At 40.8% G+C, this 24,369-nt stretch overlaps 2 protein-coding genes across 6 annotated transcripts in view; one reads left to right on the forward strand and one right to left on the reverse strand.

The window, feature by feature from the left end:
• Positions 1-8,917, forward strand: part of ATAD1 (ATPase family AAA domain containing 1) — a 42,325-nt gene extending 33,408 nt beyond the window's left edge. For all 4 annotated transcript variants that reach the window (XM_058671168.1, XM_004583381.3, XM_012926435.2 and 1 more), the window contains 4 exons: positions 1,109-1,198; positions 3,595-3,645; positions 5,385-5,518; positions 7,156-8,917. In XM_058671168.1, coding sequence (XP_058527151.1) covers positions 1,109-1,198; positions 3,595-3,645; positions 5,385-5,518; positions 7,156-7,276 — 396 coding nt within the window. In that variant the 3' untranslated portion in view covers positions 7,277-8,917. The remainder of the gene's footprint in view (positions 1-1,108; positions 1,199-3,594; positions 3,646-5,384; positions 5,519-7,155) is intronic.
• Positions 8,918-14,033: 5,116 nt separating this feature from the next.
• Positions 14,034-24,369, reverse strand: part of PAPSS2 (3'-phosphoadenosine 5'-phosphosulfate synthase 2) — a 72,000-nt gene continuing 61,664 nt past the window's right edge. For both annotated transcript variants that reach the window (XM_058671955.1, XM_058671954.1), the window contains 5 exons: positions 21,279-21,484; positions 17,301-17,436; positions 16,063-16,331; positions 14,887-15,116; positions 14,034-14,308 (listed from right to left, as the gene is read on the reverse strand). In XM_058671955.1, the coding sequence (XP_058527938.1) occupies positions 14,167-14,308; positions 14,887-15,116; positions 16,063-16,331; positions 17,301-17,436; positions 21,279-21,484 (983 nt within the window). In that variant the 3' untranslated portion in view covers positions 14,034-14,166. The remainder of the gene's footprint in view (positions 14,309-14,886; positions 15,117-16,062; positions 16,332-17,300; positions 17,437-21,278; positions 21,485-24,369) is intronic.

Raw genomic sequence — 24,369 nt, forward strand, 5'->3', positions numbered from 1 at the left:
CGGGAAAGTGGGTAAATGGGTAAGACCATTACTTCCACATTCTCCTTTCCTTCCTCAATCTGGTGGGGGAAGAGACAAAGGGAGAAGCCACACCCACCCACCCCCCAACTATCCCAGGTCCCCAACATGGGGCATGCTCCGAGGGCACTGCTCATATGGTTTCAGTAGTTCAACTGTTTTGAATTGCTGTCAGTCCTACCACTCCAAACACGATGAAATCTCTTCAGAATCCACTGGCTGACGTAGTGTACCTTAGAGTCACCAATTGCCCAGATTATCACTGCCAATGCTTGGCTGGGCTAGTTGATCAATTTGTTCTGTCCTCTGTTCTGGTACCAAATGTCTTATGCAGGCTCCAATGTACTGCCACTCCTCCATGTGCACCTGGATATGCTGTCCACTGCTCTGACTGAGCCACTGAGGAGGCTTAGCTTTGACACATGAGCACCCATCTCTTGCAAAATACAGTAGTTTTGGGCCTGGCGTGGTAGTCTAGTGGCTAAAGTCTTTGTCTTACACGCGCCAGGATCCCATATGGGTGCTAGCTCATGTCCTGGTGACCCTACTTGCCAGTCAGCTCCCTGCTTGTGGCCTGGGAAAGCAGTCGAGGACGGTCCAAAGCTTTGGGACCCTGCACCCACGTGGGAGACTCAGAGGAGGCTCTGGGCTCCTGGCTTTGGCTCAACTCGGCACCGGCCATTGTGGCCACTTGGGGTGTGAGCCATCTGACAAAAGATCTTCCTCTCTATCTCTCCTCCTATCTGTATATCTGACTTTTCAATTAAAAAAAAAAAATCTTTAAAAAACAAAACAAAATGCAGTAATTTAAAGAAAATTCTTATAATTATTCAGTAAAGGTATTAGTAACTGAATGTTACATATTTTAGTTTCTAAAAGTGAAATATATTAGTCTTTCTAGTTGTGCTTTTTAGCTATTTAGAATTACATTGTCTTATCTATAAATGTTTGATAATGTTGTATGAAGGTCAGGTTTCTTTTCAATGGTTGTAAGACGCATTTAATCTTTTCATATTCTAAATCCTAGAAATATTGATTTCAAGGGATACTATTGGTGGATTAATACCTTATGTTTCCTTTGTATACTTAGGTCATAGTGATGGGAGCTACTAACCGTCCTCAGGACCTTGATTCGGCTATAATGAGAAGAATGCCCACGAGATTTCATATCAACCAGCCTGTAGGTGTTCTTGTTTGATAATGAGGAACAGTGACAAATTCACCTTTTTAATGGTTCTCCACTGTTTTAAAGAAGGAACTGTTTGGTTTTATAGGATTTATTACAGACAGGCAGGAATGGGGCAGGAAACAATATTTTTTTCTTTTGTTCTCTACATTCTTTTCCTTTTTTTTTTTTTTTTTAAATTCTAAAAACATTGTATTTGCTCCTCTTCCAACTTTATAATTATTTCAGGTTTGCCCAGCTAGGATTGTAATTTACTTTAGGATGTAGCAATTCAACCAGGGAAGAAGATAACATAAGAAAATCTGAATTATAATTTGAGAGTAACATTGCATAAAATTGGCAAGATGTAGAAAATTTTCCAAATCTGATCAGTACTTCCCACTGTCGTGATTAATGATTCCAGGAGCTAAGTGTGTGATTATTTAGCCAGTGATCCTTTTTTCCAGAATTTTGTTACTGTCAGTTAAGTAACCTCAAGTTATTAGTCAGAAGTTGATTCTCTATAATTTTTGTGCAGATTCCTCAGATCTGAAATTTTGTGTGCCTTTAAGGACTAAAGCCAACTTTCATGGGACATATGTTCTGTGCAATCAGTGTGTTGCATTTATAGTCATTTAGAGAAATGTAGTTTATCATTTCTTTCAGGTTTTGAAGTACAATACCGTAACTCTGTCTATAATCTTTGGTTAAAAACCGTTTGTCCAACTTACTGTGAACATGTCTCCTAAAGATGCCCCGCTGTGGCCTCTATGGAATTACTGCTGTCCTGTGCTTGTTAGAGCTCTGACCTCTGATCTCTCTGAGGCTATGCTCAACTTAGCCACTCTTGAAAGGAATGAAGAAAATTTTAATAAAGGGAGTACAAAATATATTTGGTATGATTCATACTGAGCATCAGTGTGTCTCACACCTGCTGGAGAGTGGGACAAAGGCCCCTGCTTCCAAGGATCCTGATGCAGGGGCGGTAGGCTCACGAATAAATCATGTGAAGTATGTTTACAAAGAGCTGTTTAAGGAACTGCGCCTGTGATGACGATGAAAGTTAGTGACTCTGGGGGGCGGGCATCAGTAGAGTTCACAGAATCCAGCCGGGCCTTGAAGGATGGCAGGAGTTTCAGGGGCAAGTGAAACAGAGATGCTTTCCTGTCGTAATGAACAAGGGCCAGGTGTGAAGCAGTATTGTAATGTGTGGCTCATCAGATAATGCACCAAGAGACGAGGAACATGGACTGCTGCTGGGTTCAGATGAACTTAGTGTGATTTGCATTAAACATTTTGTTTTTTTTCAATGAGGAATTGTAGTACAATAGACAGCTGAAGTTTTTGACATAAAGTAGAATAAGCTGCCATAAGGAATTATCAAGGTTGTAAGTTACCAAAATGAGTTGTGATCAAATTTGTTATACATTTGTTTACCATTAACAGAAATAGATTTCATAACCCCTCTTTCATCCTGCCCTAAATACATTCATTATAGGGCAAATTTATTCTTGTATAAATCAGTTATATATATGTATGTAACACAAGTCATATGCTGTTTATAGCAATATATTTAAATCATTTCCTTAACGTTAACATGAAACTCCTGCATAAGTTAAATGCTTGTTATCAAATTGGTTACTGGCGTTCACATAACATACCAAATTAACATTCCTGCTGGACACACCTAAATTACAGGAGCAGTAGGGACTGTTGTCTTGTGTTTTCATGCAGTTTGATATTCATTGTAATTAGCTCTGTTTTGTAAGTGGTGGTGGGAATAAGTATAAACTCAAGAATAATTTCTAAAAGCATTTGTATTTACTGCATGTGACTATATAAGGTATTCCTGAAAAGGAGGTAAGTATGGTTTTAATAATATGCAGCATTCCTGGCGAGAAAAGCCTAAAGACATGTCAACAAATATATTCTTAACACTATGTAAAACTTCTTGCATTTAGTGAACAATTCACTGGTAATAAGTGAATTTCTGAAATGGAAGAATTTAAGGTGTATAGTTGCCACCTCTTTTAGTGACTTATGAACAGTCTGATGGTGAGGGGGTTTTCATAAGTCTCCTAAGTGAAGGAAGCAGTGAACGAAGATTGAGAGCTCATATAAAGGCAGATGTGCGTCACGGGTGTTACAGTCATATATCATGTACTCAGGATCGTGGAGGACATGTTGTCTCCCAGACATGGTGCCAGGAACTTGGGATAGAGAATCCCAAGTCCAGGGCCGGAAAACCGCTGTCGCTGAGTCTCAGGGCTAACCCTCGCCTGACGCCTCTAAGAGTTTCTGTCATTTCTGTAGGTACTCTCATTGAAGAAATAATAGAAAACCAATTGACCCACTCCAATCTCCCCATATTTTTTCAAAGAAATCTTAACCAGATATTTTCCTGTTTTTAGGCTCTTAAACAAAGAGAAGCAATTCTGAAACTTATCTTGAAAAATGAAAATGTAAGTAGAAAATTAAAATTCTCTCTGATACTATAGGTATTTGTAAGTTTGTTTATGTTTATAAAGTGATTTTTACTTTATAAATTACTATAAAACTCTTGGCTGCTCGTGTAACTGAATAGCTGTGGTATTTTTGAACTGAGTATAATCTGCCTAGGTTTTTAAAGGACTGAATATCTGTAGAATGTGTCTACAGATTAAAGTACTCTGACATTTCAGTGTTATCTGGTAGAAAATACATATATTTTTGTAAAGATGGATTTTCTCCCCTTTTTAAGTTTAAATACATGTTTCAAATGATGCCCTCCCTGTTTTTCTTCTGTATTCCTTAATGTTGGCATTATGCCAATACAAGCAATATACAACATTGTTATTCTCTCCTTTTTCTAAGTAAGCTCTATGATGTAGCCATTCTTTTTGTCACTTACTTTTGAGGTTTTTTTCACATTGGCATGTAGTTTATTTATACCATTCCCCCTCCATATATTGTATAAAATTCCATTGTATCATTATACTGTGATTTGTTTAATCAATGCCATGTTGAGGGACATTTGGGTTAAATCTGATCTTTCATTACTATAAAAATACAACTTTGAATAGCTTTTTATGGATGTCATTTCACTCTTTCTAGAAATGGTAATATGGTAAACTAATGAGCTGTTGCCAAATGGCTCATGCCAGTTTATTCTTAGGCCGGATGGTTATCTCCTGAGTTTTTATTTGTAACCTTAGCAATGAAATAAATATTAAAATATTAAGAGGCATTTAGGGTGGAATTTAGAACACATTGAATCATTTAGCAGGTAAGATCATAAATACTTTTTTATTTGCTCATTTCCTTTGCTAATCTATGCGTAAGTTTAGTGTGAGAGTTACGTTATTCCAGGCCTGTATAAGTTTTGTTAGAACACTCTCTTAATTCGTTTGATACCAAGCTTAGGTTGGAGAGTAAATAGGTGCTAAATTAGTATTGAGGTAGTAATACTGCAGAGTAGATTTTGTTAGTAATAGGCTCTGGACTCAAAAATGCAGGTTTTTTGCTAAGTATATTAAATATTTTCTAGCAGAGTCAACTTCATTCCTTCCCTGAGAGGTACCAAAATGAATCCAGCAGTGTTTAAGTGTCTCTTTTTTCTTAAGTGTCTGTTTTTCCCCATTGTGTCACAATGTAACGAGTAAGATTTAATTTCTGTCTCAGTAATGATAACAGATACTGAAAAACAAATTACAATTTCCTAGGCTTTTATTTTTTTAAGGATTTATTTATTTTTATTGGAAAGTCAGACGTACAGAGAGGAGGAGAGAGAGAGAGGAAAATCTTCCGTCTGATGATTCACTCCCCAAGTTGCCGCAACTGCCAGAGCTGAGCCAATCCAAAGCCAGGAGTCAGGCGGCTCTTCCAGGTCTCCCATGCAGGTGCACGGTCCCAAGGCTTTGGGCCGAGGATGCTTTCCCAGGCCACAGGCAGGGAACTGGCTGGTAAGTAGGGCTGCTGGGATTAGAACCGTTGCCCATATGGGATCCTGGCACGTTCAAGTTGAGGACTTTAGCTACAAGGCTATCACACCAGGCCCAATTTTTTAGGCTTTTATGATTTTAAAACCTTGTATAGATTGGAAATACTATTTGATTCTTCTCTTCTCTGCTATACAGTATGTACAGCTTTAAGACATATTTGAGGAATCATTTGTAATATAATATGTATTTTGTTTGTTAAGCATGTTTCCTGTTTGTTTCAGGTGGATAGACATGTAGACCTGTTAGAAGTTGCCCAGGCAACTGATGGGTTTTCAGGAAGTGACCTGAAAGAGATGTGTCGGGATGCCGCACTCCTCTGTGTCAGGGAATATGTTAATTCCACATCAGAAGAAAGGTAGGTCTACTCAGATATGATTTCTTAGAGTGATCTACAATATTTGTTAAAACTTTTTAGAGCTTGTAGATTAGTTCCTTTTATTTGGATTCATAATAGCAAATCCTGACTTGTAGAAGAAAAGATGAGTTTAAATTAGCAGGTATTCCACTCTACCCCACACATGTTATTGTGCCATTTTTCCACTAGAAAATTCTGAAAATAAATGGAGAAGAGTCATGAGGAAGAACCAACCATGAACAAAAATTCTGAATTTCTCCCGATAGAGCTGACAGCAACGTGGGCTTGCCGATTTCTGTTAGGCACTAAGGGTTGTCCTGCACTCCTAGGTTGCTCTTGCCATGGACGTGTAGGGGCAGCAGGGTGGTGAGGGCTAGGCTTCTGCTCGTTAGCAGTCATGTAAGTACTAAAACTACTGTTTTCACTGCGGATTTTGCTTGACACTGGTTTCAGACTGTGCTGAAGCTGAACCTTACTACCAGCCTCCTTGCAGCAAAGATGCCAGAGGTCTGGAATGATTCAGCCTCAGGGAACCTGGTCGCTTAAGGAAATTTCCCAAAGTCCACTTGCCCTGACCTAGTGTTACACTAAATTCCTTTATGGAATATTAGCCTCCTGTTACTGTGAGTCATCCAGTGTGCTTTGGGATGTTGTGTTTAAGTTTACCCCTTTGTTTCTCAGCCTCCCTCTCTTATCTGAGGTTTTTATTCCTATGGTGTTCACCTGAGGTAGTCGTTTATTTACAGAGTGTTCTCTGGCAAGCTTCGCCACAAAATGGTTTTTTGTTTTTTTGTTTTTTATTTTATTTTATTTTATTTTATTTTATTTATTTATTTATTTATTTTGACTTTTTGTTTTTTGGTGTTGGAAAGATTGCATGGAGTCTGCCCTGTTGGTGCTCGTTCAGCACGCGTGCTGAGGCGCTTTGCAGGAGTCACAGCTGAGTCAGTAGAGTAATAAGTGAAGACCTGCTTTCCTAATGCCCCACAACCCTGAGAAGGTTATGTTTCCATATGAAAAGTCTGGCTGATAGCTTAGGTTATTAAAATGTTTTCCCTGAATCTTTTTCTCTGTATGTCTATGAATTACCAAGGAGGCATAAAATGATGAATTTTATTTTTCTCATTGAAACAGGGAAGACGTGGGTTAGTTGGGTTTTTGTAAGAGGAAAAAATTCATGAAAGCTAAGCGTGTAAATGAGTATATACATAAGAAGACTATTTTTTCATTCTAATTTTCATGGGAATACATTTTAATTTCTTTATTATTGACCCTACTCATTTGGATAAATTGATACCTTTAAACTGTTTAACATTTTTTTGGTACAGCAATATTTCATGTGTTTATGCTTGCTATAAAGTGTTTGATTTTAGCTAACATTTTACCTTACCACTGGTTAGCAGTCATTGCTTTCTCAAATCTGTGTGGACTAGTGTGTTTGTAGGTAATTCCTGGAAGAATCTGCATGGAGCTGTTAGTTGTTATCTTTGGGAACGACCTTATCGCTAGAACCTTTTATACAGTTGAAAACAAATTTGTTTTTTTACCAGATACATCTTTCTTTAATCTTGTTAAATATTTTTGCGTGACGTATTCTAAAGGTATATGAATATTTGGTTGTTTTGCTCGCATTGTAGCCATGATGAAGATGAAATCCGGCCTGTGCAACAGCAGGACCTGCATCGGGCAGTTGAGAAGATGAAGAAATCAAAGGATGCGGCGTTTCAGAATGTTTTAACACATGTCTGTTTGGATTAAGAGCAAAGATCGTTGTAAGTTCAGTGGTCTGGTTTGATGTGCCCGCGTACCAGGTGGTAGAAATGGAGTGGAAAGAGTGCCCTGTGAGCAGTGAGGGAGTTCAGTGTGTGATTTTATACTTTGAATTCTAAGTTATTGAGATGCAGCTGTTGTATAAACGGTATTCCCACTTGTCAGAATCATGAGGAGGAACGGTTTGATCCAGCCTGCGTGTGGGTGCTTGTGTCTGACCTCTTTAGCCATATGTTGTCACAGCCTTATAGAATCTAAGCTGGTCTTAAAGTAATAAATGATTCATTGGGTCTCGTGAGAAGTGGGTATGTGATTAGAGGTGCTGGTTCCCAGATGTGTGAGTGTGTGTGAGTGAGTGTGAGTGTGTATGTATTAAATGTATATATCCACACATTTTATATCAACATTCTGTAGATATGTTTGAATACAGAAACTTTTTTTTACCCCAGCTACTGAATCCAAAAGTACCACATAGTATATAGCAAAACAGGTTTAATGCCGTGTCTAAAAGGTACAGTGATTCAGCCGTTGCCAGGTGGTGTTTCAGCCTTTCTCGTTTGGGTATTTCTCTGCTGCAGTTGTCAGGATAATCAGTACTTGTTCAGTGGTGAGCACTGAATGGTTGTTAGGCAGTCCTGTAATCAACAGAGTTCACTTCTTTCTGCAAGCACATTGATGAATAGACTTTGTTGAAAGTTTTGAGTTGATCGAAATGGGTTTGAGAAACTTCAGTGTCCTTCAGTACAGGTGTGTAATTTTCCTTTCCTCATTTAATGTAACAGAGTTCTGTTGTAACCATGTTTTTCAAATGTTGTTTTAAAGTTACATGTTCTTTAATCAGGAAAAAATGAGTTTAAAACAAGTAACTGTTACTAAATGTGTTAAAAAAAATACTCATTTTGTAATTAGAATTTTTAGTTTTCTTATTATCAGGAGTGCCCTAGTTAAGAACAGGCATACACCTCAAAGTCCTCATATTGTATCTGGAGTCATTTGATGTTATGTGAAGCACACACATATGAAAGAAAATTTTTTCAAAATTTTCCTATCAGTGTTTTGTTCCAGGCACTTAAACCCATCGGGAAGAAAATGGCACCACACAATCCTGTGATGCCTTCTGAATCATCAGAAAGATTAAACCATGCCTCATGTTCTTGTTTTTGTTGCATTTCTTTGAAATCTTCAATCTTTATTCATGAGTCACTGGACTAACTTCTCTGATGTCTTTCATGAGAACTTATTGGATAGTTTACTGTTCGCTTATACTTTGAATGGTGCATAGAGATTGCAGAGTAATTTGGATAACAAGTATACAAAATATTTGAAGATAATGAAAAATGGAATGCAAAATACAAGATACCAAAAATAAAAAAAATTGTCCCATTTTTAATAACATTATTAGACTTATTTTATAAATGTGTAATAAAAGGGTCCTACATTATTTTTTCATCTTTTAATCCTTGGTCTTTTTCAAGTTACTTCAAATTTTCTGGGGTATTTTAAGTTTGTAGAGCTTGTATTTGGATGATTTTTGTCTTCAGATGGAAATTCTAGAATTCTGTTCATTCTGTCTTTAATGTGAACTTCAGTAATCATTTAATTTTCACCTGGCAATGTGTTACATGAAAATTAGGGGTGACGTATCCTTTATACTTTTCATTTTCTCAAATTCAGAGTAGTAGGGGTGGTAGTTATTGTATTTGCCTGGATTTTAAAAAGTTGGTTTTTTGTTTGTTTGTTTAGATTTATTATTACTTGAAAGGCAGAGAGAGAGAAACGGAAGGATTCTTCCCGTTATTGCTTCACTTTACACCACGGCCACACAGCCAGGCCTGGATCAGGCTGAAGCTAGGAGCCTGAACTTCCATGTCTCCTGTTGTGGGTAGTGGGTTCCAAGTACTTGGGCATCTTAACACTGTTTTCCTAGGCACATTGTTAGGAAACTGGGTCAGAAGAGGAGCAGCCAGGACTCAAACTGGTACGGTGATATGGCATCCTGGAACAGTAACTGAACTTGCTGCGCCAGAGCACACTACACATTTGCGTGGTTTAATCATCAGATGAAGTAAGAGCCATGCTCCATTCCCAATACGCATAACCCAGCTAAGCATGTTAAGGCTGTAAAGTAGCTGAAGAAACTTTAGTTTCTTAGAATTTTCAAGAACTTATTACTGTCAATGTAATCTCTCTCTCTCTCTCTCTCTCTCTCTCTCTCGGGGTGCATTTTAATTATGTGGCTGGATTCTAAGATTCAAGACAATTCATTGTCTCAAACAATGAAGAGTCCTGGCTCTAGAATCAGATTGCTTGAGTTCTGTTAATTGTATTCCCTTAGACTGGGTATCTTTTTGAGTCTGTTTCTCATCTACAAAATGGGATAATAGCGATACCCACCTTAAAGGATTAAATATGATCATGCACAGGAAGGTATTTCAAATGATTTGTAGAAAAATGGAATTAAAAGTGTGTTGCAAAAAAAATCTTGAAATCCATGCATAATCTCTTCATAACATGTATATGTCTCATGAACTTGTTGAAGTACTCTCATCTAAGGCACTAAGCACAGTGCCTGGCAGCATTATTCTCAGCTGCTAGCAAACTATGCCTGTTCCTACCTACTGATACACATGCCCTGTTGAACAGGCACAGTCTTGAAGCATTCTGCTTGTTTAAAACATCTCTATAACCCCTAACCCTGTGCTCTAGAGATTGAGGACGAAAGGCTCACTTGTGTGATGGAGCTTTAGAAAAGCCTTCCTGTTGGAAGGCCTCTGATAAGCCTGGCGTGTCGTAGGTGGAATTTAAATACTCAATAGCTGAATCAAATCCGTGTCTTCTTTACTGGTTCTCCCCCCCCCCCCCCCCCCGGTCTCTGTCATTAAGTCCTCCATTGGCTGGTAGACCTGGAATCTATCATGTTACTAAATGCTGGGCTGGTTATGAACCACAGTAACCTAATCTTAGTAACTATAACTTGGGCATGGTACTGGTTTAAAAATTGTGCATGTACTTGTGTAAAAGTGGCAGTACCATCTCATTGGTAGAATGTTTCTTAGAGAAGCTGTATGGATTGTGGACATGTTATAGTTTTCTTCTGGACAGAGAAACTAGGTAAGATAGTATTATTGTTTTTCCGGGGGGGGGGGGAGGGCTTCTCCTAAAATACTGAAAATAATCTAATATCCTGTGGGATTAAAACTCCGGCAGCAACTTGATGTGGACTCATTAGATGTTATTGCTGGGGCCGGCATGTATTGAGGTTACAGGTCTGTGAACTGTGGCAGCTTAGTCCCAAAGCTAAAACCAACCCAAACTGAAAATCAGACATGGTGTGGGATGTACCACACTGTTCAAAAAATATTAACATAGCTACCAGAAATTTGAAGAGTGACTTAAGTACACAAATTGAGGATGGCAGTTATAATCCAGTAAAACAAAGGCCTCTGCAGGCTGATGAGAGGGGGGAGGGGGCGTGGTTATAGAGAATAAAGAATACTTAAAGTTAGAATTCCTTCAGAAGCGGCCAGTTTTAGCTTAAGCAATAAAGGATTTATTTGAAGGACATGAGGAGTTGATGAGATCAAAGGGAAGCTAAAGTGTCACATTTAGGATAGAAACTGGGAAAGCTTCAGATTTATTTTTCTAGGAGAAAATGTTCAATAATCTTGGTTTTATTCCTCCACTGTATCAAATACACTGTTTACATTGTCCAGTCAAGAGTCAGAGTCCTGGAAGTAAATGTCCAAACCCAGGTAAAACCCACAGAAGGACCCCCAAACTCTAGCCAGTGACTGTTGATTTTTAATCATTTGTATAAAACTAGAGTAGAAGCAAAAAATAGTCCTTTGGAGTGCATATTGTAAAAGGTTTGCATATCATTTGGTGATGTATACTGTGAATGGGCCAATAATAGTTAATATTCTCCAAAGAACCAAATATGTTTACTCTTTCAGTAGCTACACCAAGTTTTATTTATTTTAATTGAAAGAGAGAGAAGGAGAGAGAGAGATCTTATGCTGGCTCATAGTCACAATGGCCAGAGCCAGTCTGATCCAAAGGTGGGAGCCAGGAGCTGCTTCTGTGTCTTCCAAGTGGGTGAGGGGGCCCAAATCCTTGGGCCATCTTCTGCTTTCCTAGGCCATTAGCAGGGAACTGGATCAGAAGTGGAGCAGCTAAGGATACAAACTGGTACCCATATGGGATGCTGATGCTTCAGGTAGAGGAAGAGCCTGCTATGCCAGCCCCAGTTTTTGGTATTTTATGCCTATTCATAGATAATGGAAAATTGTATCACTGAAAAAACTGCACTATTGTTCAAACAAACCTTTAGACAAGAATAGTTGATCTGGTGCCAGGCTAATTGGCTGATTTCCTGGCTATAAGGAAAGTTTCGTTGAGGATCAGTGCTAGATATAAAAGATATCCAATAGGAAAGAGGAAAATGGACAGAAAAGCAAGACGTTATTATTCTCATGTGACCTAGCCTTGTTTATTCTTTACAGGGGATATGAATATGGCCTAATGAAAATTAGTGATGATAAATTAAGGCCCACCACCATTATCAAAGCACGTGATTTAAGTATGCCTTTCCTGGACCTTTTTCTCCCAACCCTAAATATTCTGACATACTGCCTCAGTACCACCTAAATATTCTACGCTACCTCCCTTGCTTTTTCCTACCGAGAAAGGTCTGGGGCGAAGAAAGTGGGAAGAGCTACAAAGGGCAGGTTGAAGTTGGTTCTTAGGCCAGTTTTACTTGGGGTGAGAATCGGGAACAAAAAGCTGCAGGAAGCCTTCAAGATTGGAGTGGATCAGGGAGCCAAGGAGGACAGGATGCTGCCAGACCGGATGGTACAGGTAATGGTACAGGTAAAACAGCCGTCTTTGCTTGGTGCTCGGGAAGGTAGCAGCTGCTGAGGTTAACAGAGGTGGTGAGCACAGTTAGGAGAAAAAAGTGCAGCTTCTTCCAAACCTGCAGGTAAAGCACCTCGGAGAAACTTCGATGTGTTCCTTCAAGAGAAAGGGAGGCATTGGATGGCAGTTTGATTTCTTGAAATAAGGGTCTGGAAGAGATCTGCCCCTGCAAGGAATGCCGCCAAGGCCCCTGAGCAGCCCGGTCCCTGCTGAAAGGCACTGCAATTGGACGGCTGACACTGTGGGTCCCCGACATCTCGAGAGCTATTTGAAAACACCTACGAAGGCACTGTCACGGCTGTAGATGTGCTGCTGCTGGCTGTCTCCAATGATAGGAAAGCACAAAGCCCTCAGTAGTCATGTGGCCAGTCACACCCAGTTTCAGGCACTCAAGACTCACTCAGCCTCCGTTTTCAGACATTTATTAAAATAACAGGCATCAGTTGTACATAGAAAACAATCATTTGCATAAATGTGCTACAGCAGAAGGGCAATCTTAAATAGATTTTTAAAAATCGTAAAGTACATTTGGTTAAGGCACTACATCCTGTCATTTCAATAAATACACTTAAAAAGGCAACACTGAGTACCTATGAATGTTGCTGTGGCCATTGAGAGTAATTAATCCCCAAAAGAAGTTTATCATTTAAAATCAACTTAAAAATAGTGAGAATATGAAAAAAATCAGTTGTCTCTTTCCTATCTAGGTCTCTTCCAGAGAGATCTATGTATAAAAGGTGCTGTGTCTTCACAATTACTAGCCAGCAATGAATTGTGCATTTACTACGAAAGATTGCCTCTAAGGAAATAAATCCAACAGAGGGGTTCTCAAAACAGCTCTTGTCTTTGGAAAAATCTGAGGATTTGTTTCCAACTACAGTAAACTGAAGGGAGTTTAGAATATTCTAGAGCTTTTGTTACCCAAGAAAGCTGCTCTGTATGCACCCTTTGTTCGAGAAGCTTTGTGAAGTGCCTGAGAGGAAATGCGACCAGGCTTCTGTGATGTCCAGGGTCCACAGACATCGAGATGTGCAGTCGGGCGGCCTGGGTGCTCACTGTGCTTGAGAACCTGCTAAGAATGCCTCCCTTGCCTGTTATCACAGTGTTCTGCACCTGTGCAGGCTCCGCATCTCAGTGTGCTTTTCTGTCAAGTGAAAGGTTAATGTTCAACATTTACTGCAGTCTTTCCAGTTTTAGCATCTTGCTAGTTGGGTGGTGTAACATATTTTGGGTTATAGCTGATGCTGTGTAGTCAGACAGGCCCAGCCTCTCTGTGGAACACAGTGAGCACAGCAAAAGAGGAACAAAAATCACTTTTCACAACATCGCCAGACTACGAGCCCTTCTGTGCAAATCCTTGCATCAGCATACTCTACAAGTGTTAGAAGTCATCATTTAAATGGAGTTACGTTCTTCATAGATCACAAGGATTAAATTCACATTATCATACGCTTGGGTTCTCTGGTCAAATAAGACTACATATAAGCATGAGGTAAAATAGAAACAAGATACTGATTTGAGCCCTAGCTCATTTATGGCGATATTTTTTCTTTAGGGGAAGAAGGAGAGTCCATTGCATGGAAAAAGCTGCCCCATCTGATTTACTTCATTACTGATGCAGGTTGGCAAGATTTAAGCTGGAAAAATATGCTTTACTTTCTGGCGAGTAAATGATACACAATAAAAGCTTTTAAGAAATCTGGGCCCTGCCTGCTCAATGAAGTAGAAATATAGCTAGTTTTATTCTGAAATGTGTAACAATACTGCTTTCACTTGCTAAGATTCGGTCTTCAGATTGACTTTATATTTTGGAGTTGTCTTTATAGAGATCATTTTTGCCTCCCTATAAAATACTAACTTTAAAATCAGTGATTAAGAAGCAACTGTATATAAAGCATCTAATCACAAAAATAGAAAGGTAATCAAAGAGCACTTTGGAAAGAAACTGCAACATCAAAAAGCACTTAGTTTTTCTTCTCCAGGGACCTGTAGTAATCTGTCAGGACTTTCCATGCTTTGGGCGCCATGAAGCCGTCTGGAGGATTTTCTCCTTCCCTGGCGAGCTTTCTCATGCGAGTTCCTGAGATGAAGTCAAACTCGTTGTGCCTGTCACAGGGTAGCAACAAAGAACTCATTGTACAGGAAATAACATGTGCCTTAACGATTCCTGAAGGAAGTTATTGGTTCTTAGACAACTGTTTCTTTCTGCATGACTCTGCATCTTCAAACATGGCAAATACAGTGTATCTTCAGGAAATAATAGTCGCTACCCACTGTGCTTACTGTATCTCTACCCTCTTCGTGAACAGTGTCTTGAGGCCAGAGATTCAGAATTCTTTCTCAGCCCACTTCTGTAATGCCCAGCATGAGTAGTGAGTGCACTGCAGACTCATTCATCTTGTGTCTACGGTTCTCTTCCACTTAATATGTCCAGGGACTCAGTACATGTTCAAGCTCACATGCTGAAACAGAACTATTTTTGGACTGCCTACTTCATGCAAGTGGCTCTGCTATAACTTCAAGGGTTTTGTAACATGTAAGAACTAGTGTTGACAATGATGGGATTCTCACTCCATTTGGGAACAAGTAGAAGTGCACTGGAGAGTTCCCCAAAAGGCCAAAATTTTGCCTGATCATTCTAAGTGTACAGACATTATTTCTAGCATTTTCCTCTGAAAACATACCTTGCTGGATCATAGAAGTCCATGGCTTTTTTGGCTTTGTTGTAGGCAGCCACTCGGAACGGAATGATTTCCACAGAGGTGAGGCCAGGGGCCATGCTTAACACCTTGCCCCCATGAGTGGGTTCATACAGGTCCTTCTTGGTCTCTGGGTGGGGCATTCCTGCTGGATCTCTGCCCACAATGTAGAAATTAGCCCCTGCAATCATCCTGGACCTGCAGTGCCATTGAACCTAGGAAATATTACATAAAGGACGTGTGCTGTGGGGATGCCTTCATTCTGCTTCATAAGTAATTCAGTGATGGGTGTCTACTAAAAGTTACAACAAAGTCGGTGAGGTTCTAAGGCACTATGCTCTCTGCTGTGAGCTTGCTTATGTTGGATAGATGGGCCAGGGGTCTTCAGGATACGAATCTTCCCTCATAGCACTCCGGGCTATATTTGCTCATGCCCTCTCCAGACAGACAAGCAGCTCAGGAACACTCAACTCTTCTACAGAATAACATCAATTTCACTCCTTATTCAGATACAGGAAATTACAAACTCCAACCTCTGACTGCCTGTCAATAGCGAGTGAATTGCCAATTATATCCAGCCATTGATCCCAGTTCAAAACAACACTTGTTTAAATTTTAGATAAGAATAACAAAGGATGGAGGAGAGAGTTAAGGGTCTGGGGTTGTAATCTGCTGGAAAATTCATTCAACTCCATGTGTGGCGTTCGAAAGTGTTAAGACCCTTTCAATTCATTACTTCCACTAGACTCATTCAAATCTATCACACTGGTGGTTCAGGGGGTTTCAGGGAACTGCTATTTGATAAGATCACTATGTTAGGATGAAAAGGAGCCACTCATCTTTTCAAGGCATCCTCTCAAATAGTTCACAGGGCAGGGTCAGAGTAACTGGAACAACTGAAATGGAGCATTAGTTTATGGCTCAGTCAAACTTCATTATCTACCTCCTTGACACCAAATACAGTACTCTTAGGAGCAGTATACAGGAGGTTTGGTCTGATGTTTCCACCAGTTTTATAAATGTTAAATGCTAACAGTAGTAAAGGAGATAAAGGAGAGCCATCTAGAAGATCCCAGAAGAAAGAAACCCAGAGACTCATCATTCCCAGTAAAGTTTGAACCTGCCCTCCTACATCCCACAGCCCATCAGGGGATCTCTTACCTCTGTGGGACCAGCATACAACATTGGAGATGGAAAGATGGCAACAATGGTTGACTTGGGATCCAGGACCCCTTCCTCAAGCACAGCAGTATGCTGCTTCATCCGCCAGTCCAGCGGCACATCATCATCCTTGGTCCAGCCGCCCAGAGGGTGCAGCAGCAGCACAGGGTGCTTGTAGCCTCTCTCCAGGAGCCGGCGGCGCGTGTCCTGCATTAGCAGAGCATGGCCATTGTGGACAGGATTGCGCAACTGGAATGCAAACACGGCATCTGGGAAAGGCAAGAAGAAAAGCTGAGGTGAAAAAAATGCTAGATAAGAAGGTGGCGTTAGGGTAGTTGTTCTGTATTTTCATTAAATCTGTTTTTGATTAGTCCAACAGCAATAACCAATATTAGGTTGCTCAGAAGGGGGAAGATGCAAAGACAGGCGTGAGAACCTTACTTAGGAATGCAAACAGCTGGTGGTAAGGCCTTTCCTGCAAACCAGGCTCCAGCAGGGCTGTCACTGTTCAATCCTCCTGGACGCTGCCCCTGTGTACTGTCCCCAGGGAGATGGTCATTCTGATGGGATGTTTTCTGGGGTTTGTGCAAGGGGAAACAATCTGCACATATCACAAGCATTTTACCTATATTTCAAAGAGGTCTTTAAAACTATTCCACTTAAGGATGGACTCATGAGAACCTTAGAGCTTTTTTTTTTAAATGAAATGTATTTGATATATATCCATTATTTAAAAAAAAAAAACCTAGGGAAATACAGAAAGCCCAAAGCAGATTACCTTAAAAAAAAAAAAAAACCTGCAGATAATCCTCTCAGTACATTTTTTCCTCTTCTTTTTGAAAATATACAGAGTCAAAATCTTGCCCTCATCCAGCTTCCAAGATGTTAGTTGTATTTTGGTAGTTGTGATGCCTGAAACTTTGGCACTGTCTACACAGAAGTTGGTTAGAATTTAAAAACCTGTTGTTAAATTTTACGTTGTTTTCCACAATGCAACAGTGCTACAGCATACTGTTCTTCAGCTTGCTTTTTCCCTAAATACACTGTAGGTACCTTTCTGAGTGTGTATTTGTAATTAGCATGTGGATATGGTACAACTGAAATAGTTTCTGTATCGGATGGATGAGTAAAAAGATGTTTACAGTTTTTGAAGCTGTAAAAATGCTGATTCCTGATGTCCTCTTTCATCACAGGGTGGTTAGGAGTATTAACAGATTAACCAGAGCCAGCCTACATACCAGCATTCATCTCTTTACACTTCTGTTTGAGCTCCAAAGGCGTCAGACGGTACTGGTCCAGCCCATCATTCCACCGTATCCTCTCGAGAACCTGAAGGTCCCCACCAACCAGCCAATCCCCACTTTCCATCACCATCTAGAAAGAACATTGTGGAAGTTGTCAGTGATTAGCAGTGGTTCCTATTTTGCATGAAAAAGGTGCTCCTGCCCTGAACCAACCTTGAGTTACTGGCACAGCATTTCTTGAACTCTGGTTTCTTCTCCGCTTTGTGCGCTTAAAAATTATTGAAAACCTCTACATGAGCTGTTGTTTATGTCAGGGCTATTTATTGTTTTATATTAAAAATTCAAACTGAGAAACTTTATTAACTCATTTAAAATTAACATTGGTAAGCCTATGATTAACGTAAGTAACATTTAAAATACTCCCACCCCCTCAAAAAATAGGAACAATGGCATTGATACACATGTTTTTAAATCTCTTCACTCTCTAGATTCTAAGATCCTGTGCATTTAATCTGAATAGTGTATTGTTTAAACTCGAGTGTATGAAGAAAATCCAATTAGACACAGGAAGTTGAAAAGGGGAAAGGCACTTAAATAAAAGTTAATTTAAAAAAACATATTTTTAAACACCACTGTAGGCTTGTCTGAAGGTTTTCTGGATACTGGGAAAGGGCCAGTCAAGTTCACGGATACTAGCAAAAATTTTCCAGAATGTCTTTGCTTTAAACCTCAAAGTTTATCATTAACAACTACTATTCTCAGTTGTTTTTCTTGAAATGATAGGTTCTCTTTATTCATTTTGGCAAACGTCTTCCAAATACCCAACTCTAAATAACCACATAATTTGTAAAAGTAAAAATGGTATTCTGTGGCCAGGGGTGGGGGTGGGGGAATAAAGCGGCTTTGCTCAGCTCAGCTAATCATACAGCACTTTCCCTTGACACAACTGTTGGGCACGGATACATGCGGCAGAAGTACTTTAATGCACATTTCTCCTTTTTATAATCGTATTTAAAAAGACATGGATTTTATTAAAACACAAAGATTAAGGTTAATAGTCATGTCTTTCCTGCAATTGCATGGCAATGAAGAGTAATGATGAAAAGCAATGACTGCGTGATTGCTTGTCACTGTCTCAAGTCTAACATAGCAATCAGTTTACTTGCCATTGGTTCTGGACCAGCAGTACAAATCAATCAATCAATCAATGCAATGAAGGACATAAAATGACTTAGTTTCATGAACACAGTGTTGGGCTTGGAAATTTTCTGCAGAGTCAGGGGGTTCTGAGAGTTTGGTGAACTATACTTCAGAAAGCTGGTCCAGCCTCAGTCATTGTGGACATCTGGGGAGTGAACCAGGAGATAGGAGCTGCTCTGTGTCTCAAATTTTAAAATATATCTAAAAATTACATACACAGGGTGTAATGTGCGGGTCTTTACTAGTATTCCTTCCCTAAACTTCGTAAGTGGTAGGCGTAGGCCTGGTGTGAAGAATGTCAAAACATAGACAAAAAAGGGACAGCTTCTGTTTTGCCTATAAAGTTAACTTCCATCTGGTATTGAAGTATAATCAATTATACAGCTATATATCCTGAATCTTTGCAACAAATGTTAATCCTCAATTAAGGAAGTGTTAATCCTAGTAAGGTGTGGAATTGGTTAATAACCCTTCCCCTTATCACACACCATGACCCTCTTTCATTGTCAGAGCAGCTTTGCCACCTCAGTGTTGTCAGAGAAGAGGGAAGCCAGAGCAAGAACCCCTTGATTTAAAATATCTACTAAAATACTGACAACGATGATGGTGGCAACGCTCCAGTTCCTATTCTCCATTAGGTTCCTCAAGCGGGGCTCATAATGGACGACCTGCATTCCACAGGGGGTTAGAACACTGACCCACAGAGAGCCATTTAGCCCCATCTGGTGGTATCTGAAAGTAACTGAGATGCTATGCAATTTGCAACTAGGGTGCTGGGGTCAGGTGTGTGTGTGTGTGTGTGTGTGTGTGCGTGTGCGTGTGTGTGTGTGTGTTTATGGCCTCTTTTCTGAAGTCTGTGCTCAGTAATACTGTTAAAAATATTTTCAAACTCCCATACCTATACACTCCTCATTGCTTGAGAGTTAGATGACAGTTCTGAATTACAATCACCAAATCTGTGGGGATGCAGTAACTCACTTTGAACGCTAGAGGTCCACCTAATACTGCATTGCTCTATCTAACGGCGAGGGCAGCATTGAACCCATTTTGTTCCCCATCCAGCCTAAAAGCATATCTGAAGATCAATGCTGAAACCATACATGTCTCCTCCAGCTGGCTCAGCCATCCCCAGAACTGTCTGGGAAGGGAAGTCCAGTGGATAATCAGGTCTGATTATCCAGGGCTTGGCCTACGAGGCCCCACCTCCATCCAGAGACAGAAGAGGGGCCACAGTTTGGGAATTGCAGAACTGAATGCACCAAGAAAAATGAGGAACATCTTAGGGAGTCTAGTGAAGTAGTGAAAGAAGAATTGTGCGTGGAGTCCTAGGCGATAGCAGTGTGAGCTGGAGGAGAGGATGAGCTCAAACACCAGGCTGAGGACACAGCTGTGGTGCCTGGCTTGAAGAAGGCATCGGAGAAGAAGACTGGAAAGAAACAGCCTGGGGAGGGCAGGCGATGTGCATGTGTGAGAGCAGCAGCTGAGGGTGAGATGGTAGCAAGGATACAGAAAGGGAGAGAGGGGAAGAAACCAGAAAAAGAACCGCTCACATGTGAATGGCTTTTCCTAGGAAAGGTAACCATGAGGGTTTGGAGAAGGCAGCGGAGAAGAAGTAATGTGATCCGATGGAAGAGTCTACGTTCATTTCTGTGATATCTGTTGGAGTAAAAGAATCTGGAACTGTAAGGACCCTGGGGCTCCGCAGAGTTACCGCCCTCGTTTTCAGGACAGCGAGGGCAGTTTCGCAGCGGGCAAATGCACACGGCTGTCTTCCTGAAGCCAGGACTCAGATCCAGGATTCCTGCAAAGCAGCTTCCTCTCGCTCACTGCATCCACCGCCTCTCCTCTGTGGCCTCCCATGCTGACAAAGTAGTATCACTTTCGGAAAGGAAGTATCCACTGATTGGGAAGGTGTTTCACCAGTAGTTACCAGGGCTGGGTTCCACACTGCAGCACCTGAGTCCAGCGCCTGGCTCTGGCTCCTAGCTCCAGCTGCCTGCCGGTGCAGACTCTGGCACCCAGCAGCCATAGTTCCAATCATTAGGTCCCTGCCACTCCAGTGGCAGACTTGAATTTCTATCTCCTGGTTTTGACCCATCACAGTCCTCAACAATGTGAGCATCTCAGCAGTGACCCAGCAGATGGAAGCAGATGGAAGCAGCTGGAAGCATGTACTCTGTTTCTTTCCCTCTCTCTCTCTCTCCCCCTTTCTCTCCTTCTACCTTTCAAATAAATATGAAGAGGAAAACACTTTAAAATAAAAAAGGAGAAGAAGAAGAAGAAGAAAACATGTCCTGATGAAAATGTGCTATCTGTCCTGATTTCTGTGTACTGAAAAATGTCATTAACCTCTGCCCCGGCCAGAGAGCAAAAACTCTGAGTGTTCATTCTGGGTGAGGATATTTATTTTCCTGGTACTTATTCAAAACAGATAAGGGTGCAAACTAAAGCAGTGATGGTTTGTGTATCTCCAGCTCCAGCTTGTGTCCATTGCTCATGATACCAGAATAAATCTCATTCTGTTTAGCTGGGGATGTTAGCTAGTACAGAAACTTGGGACTTAATGAGGTCAGTGAGACATTTCCTTAAATAGACAGACATTTCTTTGTAAAAAGCTCTGTTAGGGCAAATTTGTAAAACATATCTGCAAAATGCAATCTGTCATCTAGCCTCGGTCGTTCTTAGTCCTCTGTGAAATAACTTAAAAGAATGATTTCCTCCTCAGTTGAAACAGAACACAAGAACACAGAACACAAAGACTTAGCAACTTACTTTGATATGGGGGTGTTTTTCACACGTTGTGCCCCACATACGGGAGCAGCGCTCCTCCTTCCTATGCTCAAAGAACTCAGGGTCTTGTAAGATGGCCACCCGCCGTCCACCATAGGTCAGCACAAACTCGCTGCACCCTTCCAGCCGCGCCTTGTCGTCTGTGGAGACGGGCAGCACGATGGGAATGCTCATGTTGATCACTCCATCTGTGGAAGAGAACCATGCTGTGTGTAAATACCAGGTCCAAGTTGTGCCATCCTTTAAGCATGACTTGGATGCCCAGCCTCTCCTGTGTGGCCTTTCCTTCAAAGACAGGAAAACACAAAGTCAATGTGGTTGTGTCAGCTGCAACCAGTTCTCTAGCACTGATGAGGGTCCTCGAGGGATTTCCCAAAGTAGGAGATGAAATATATGTGAAAGTAGACTGAATTTCTAATCACAGAGGTGGCCTCATTAGATGACAAAGGGGCCGATGGGATGGATGTACCACTCCAACCACCACTGAATTCTCTTTATAAAGACTGATCCTGACCTCCATGTACTAGGAAATTGAAAGCCTTTAAAAAGGTCCTGGCATGGTAGCCTAGCAGCTTAAATCCTTGCCTTGCAGGCACCAGGATCCCATGTGGGTACTAGTTCATTTCCCAGCTATTTCGCTTCCCTTCTAGTTCCCTGCCTGTGGCCTGGGAAAGCAGTTGAGGACAGCCCAAAGCCTTGGGACCCTGCAACCACGAGGGAGACCTGAAGGAGGCTCTGGGCTGCTGGCTTCGGATTGCATCAGTTCCAGCCATTGCGGCCACTTGGGGAGTGAATCGGTGGACAGAAGATCTTCCTCTCTGTTTCTCCTCTTCTCTGTATATCTGACTTTCCAATAAATAAATAAATAAGCCATCCCCAAATATCTCCAGTCTCTCTTATAAAAAAAAATGAACCATATAACAATGTTGAGTAAGTCTTATGTTTTATTTTAAGTTTAAGATGCTGCTTGGGATTCCTGCATCCAACATTAGAGTGTCTGAATTCAAGTCCCAGTTCCACTGCCAATTCCAGCTTCTCACTGATGCAGCTCTTGCAAAGCATCAGTGACAGCTTGTGTCCTTTCCACCTGTTTGAGAGACCTAGAGTTCTGGGCTTATGGCTTCAGCCTGGCCTAATCTGAGGTTGTAGGCATTTATGGGGTGAACCAACAGATAGGAGATAAATAAATAAATAAATAAATAAATAAATAAATTTTACAGCATTTAAAGTATAAAAAATGACAAGGTCATTTTTAAAAGTTCCTGTACAAGCCCCTCTCGCCTGTATTGAAAAAGTATTTAAGTCAACCAAATGTTCTGACTCATCAATATAAAGCACAATGAGTTTGAGAGAAGGGATAGAATGTAGTGTTCAGAGAAGTCATTTCCAGCAACAAGAAATATCAAATGAAACCTTGACGGCAAAGGAAGACACTGGAGAACACTTTTTAAAACAGACATAAAACTGTGACGGTAATTTTATGTATCAACTTGGCCATGCCACAGTACCTCGATATTAAACATTATTGTAGATGAGTCTGTGGTCATGTTTTTATATGGCATTAATATCAGTGGACTGTATAAAACAAATCACCTTCCATAAATATGGGTGGACCTATTTCGAGCTGTCTGAATGAAAAAGAACTGGGATGAAATACACCTGGGACAAGCGGGAATTCTGCCAGAGAACAGCTTTTGTTTTAGAAGAGAAAGGTACATAAGGGGAGCCTCACTGCCCCTGCTGCTGGTTTCTTTCCTAAATGCCTACACAACCCAGGCCCTGGCTGGAGTCATGAGCGAGAAACTCAGTTCAGGTCTCTGCATCTAGTGGTAGACATCCAACTAGTGGAGCCATTGCCTGCTGCCTCCCAGGGTGCATACTAGCAGGAAGCTGGATTCAACTGGGTATGAGGCCAGGACTCAAATTCGAGCACACCAATATGGATAAAGGCGCTCCAAGGAGTACCCCACTGTTCAATATTTAAAAGGTAAATACTTGGCTCCCTAAACAAGGGAAAATCTCTTGCTTTTTAAAAATTATTTGAGAGGCAGAGAGACAGAGAGCTCCGATCTGCTGCTTTACTCCCCAAATGCTGCAGCAATGTGGACTAGGGCCAGAGCCAGGTTGCAGGGATACCATCCAGGTCTCTAATGCAAGCAACAGGGACCTGGTTCCTTGAATCATCTCCCACTGCCTCCAGGCTTTGTTTTGGTGGTCTCCTTTGCAAAGCTAGAGCCAGGCTTTGAAGCGTGACACTCCTATATGAGCTGTGGGAATCAACCACTAAGCTAAATACCCTCGCCTAAGACACCATTTCTTGATGCCAGATAATGTAAAGAAAGAAAGAAAAGAAATCAGCAAACTTCCCTTTGTAATGTTTTCCTGATATTGTAACAAATATGTCAGTCCCTCAGTTGTATTTGCAGGTGAGAAAATAAAGACCCACGATGAAGCATGGTAACACAAAACATAGGGGAAAATTTTGTAGGGATTACAACGTATTCAGAGAATGAGAGAAAGATGTATAAAGCAAACATTTGACTCCAGACAAAGCAAACACAGTTATTAATGGATTCAAGGACATTCAAATCCCACATTGACAACGGCTTTGATTTAAATTCTACTCTTTTAAGGCATGCGGAAGACTCTCTCCAGTAGCTGTAAAAATAAATTTTCCAGGCATGTAATTTTTCACTTGTTAAACACTCTTCCAAAGTCACTAGGACGTAAGGAATCTCACAGGATGGAGACAGCAGATCCAGTAACGAAATGCAATCCGTCATGAATTCCTGTCTCGTGCTTTGGGACCTTTGGCAAGCCACAGGTGAACTACTGCGCAGAGAGCAGTGCTGCTCACTCAAAGACTGTGTCAGTGATCACAGGCACTTAGAGCAGCCAAGCCGTTTGCAGAGAACGCTGAGCTCAGAGTGCACTGATTACCCGTCGCATAGCTCAGAGGAAGACTACAATATTTAGTAAAGAGTGACTGACTCAAAAAGAAAGAAAGAAAGAAAGAAAGAAAGAAAGAAAGAAAGAAAGAAAGAAAGAAAGAAAGAAAGAAAGAAAGAAAGAA

The sequence above is a fragment of the Ochotona princeps genome, chromosome 13 (assembly GCF_030435755.1).
Source record: "Ochotona princeps isolate mOchPri1 chromosome 13, mOchPri1.hap1, whole genome shotgun sequence".
In the NCBI taxonomy this organism is placed as follows: Eukaryota; Metazoa; Chordata; class Mammalia; order Lagomorpha; family Ochotonidae; genus Ochotona; species Ochotona princeps.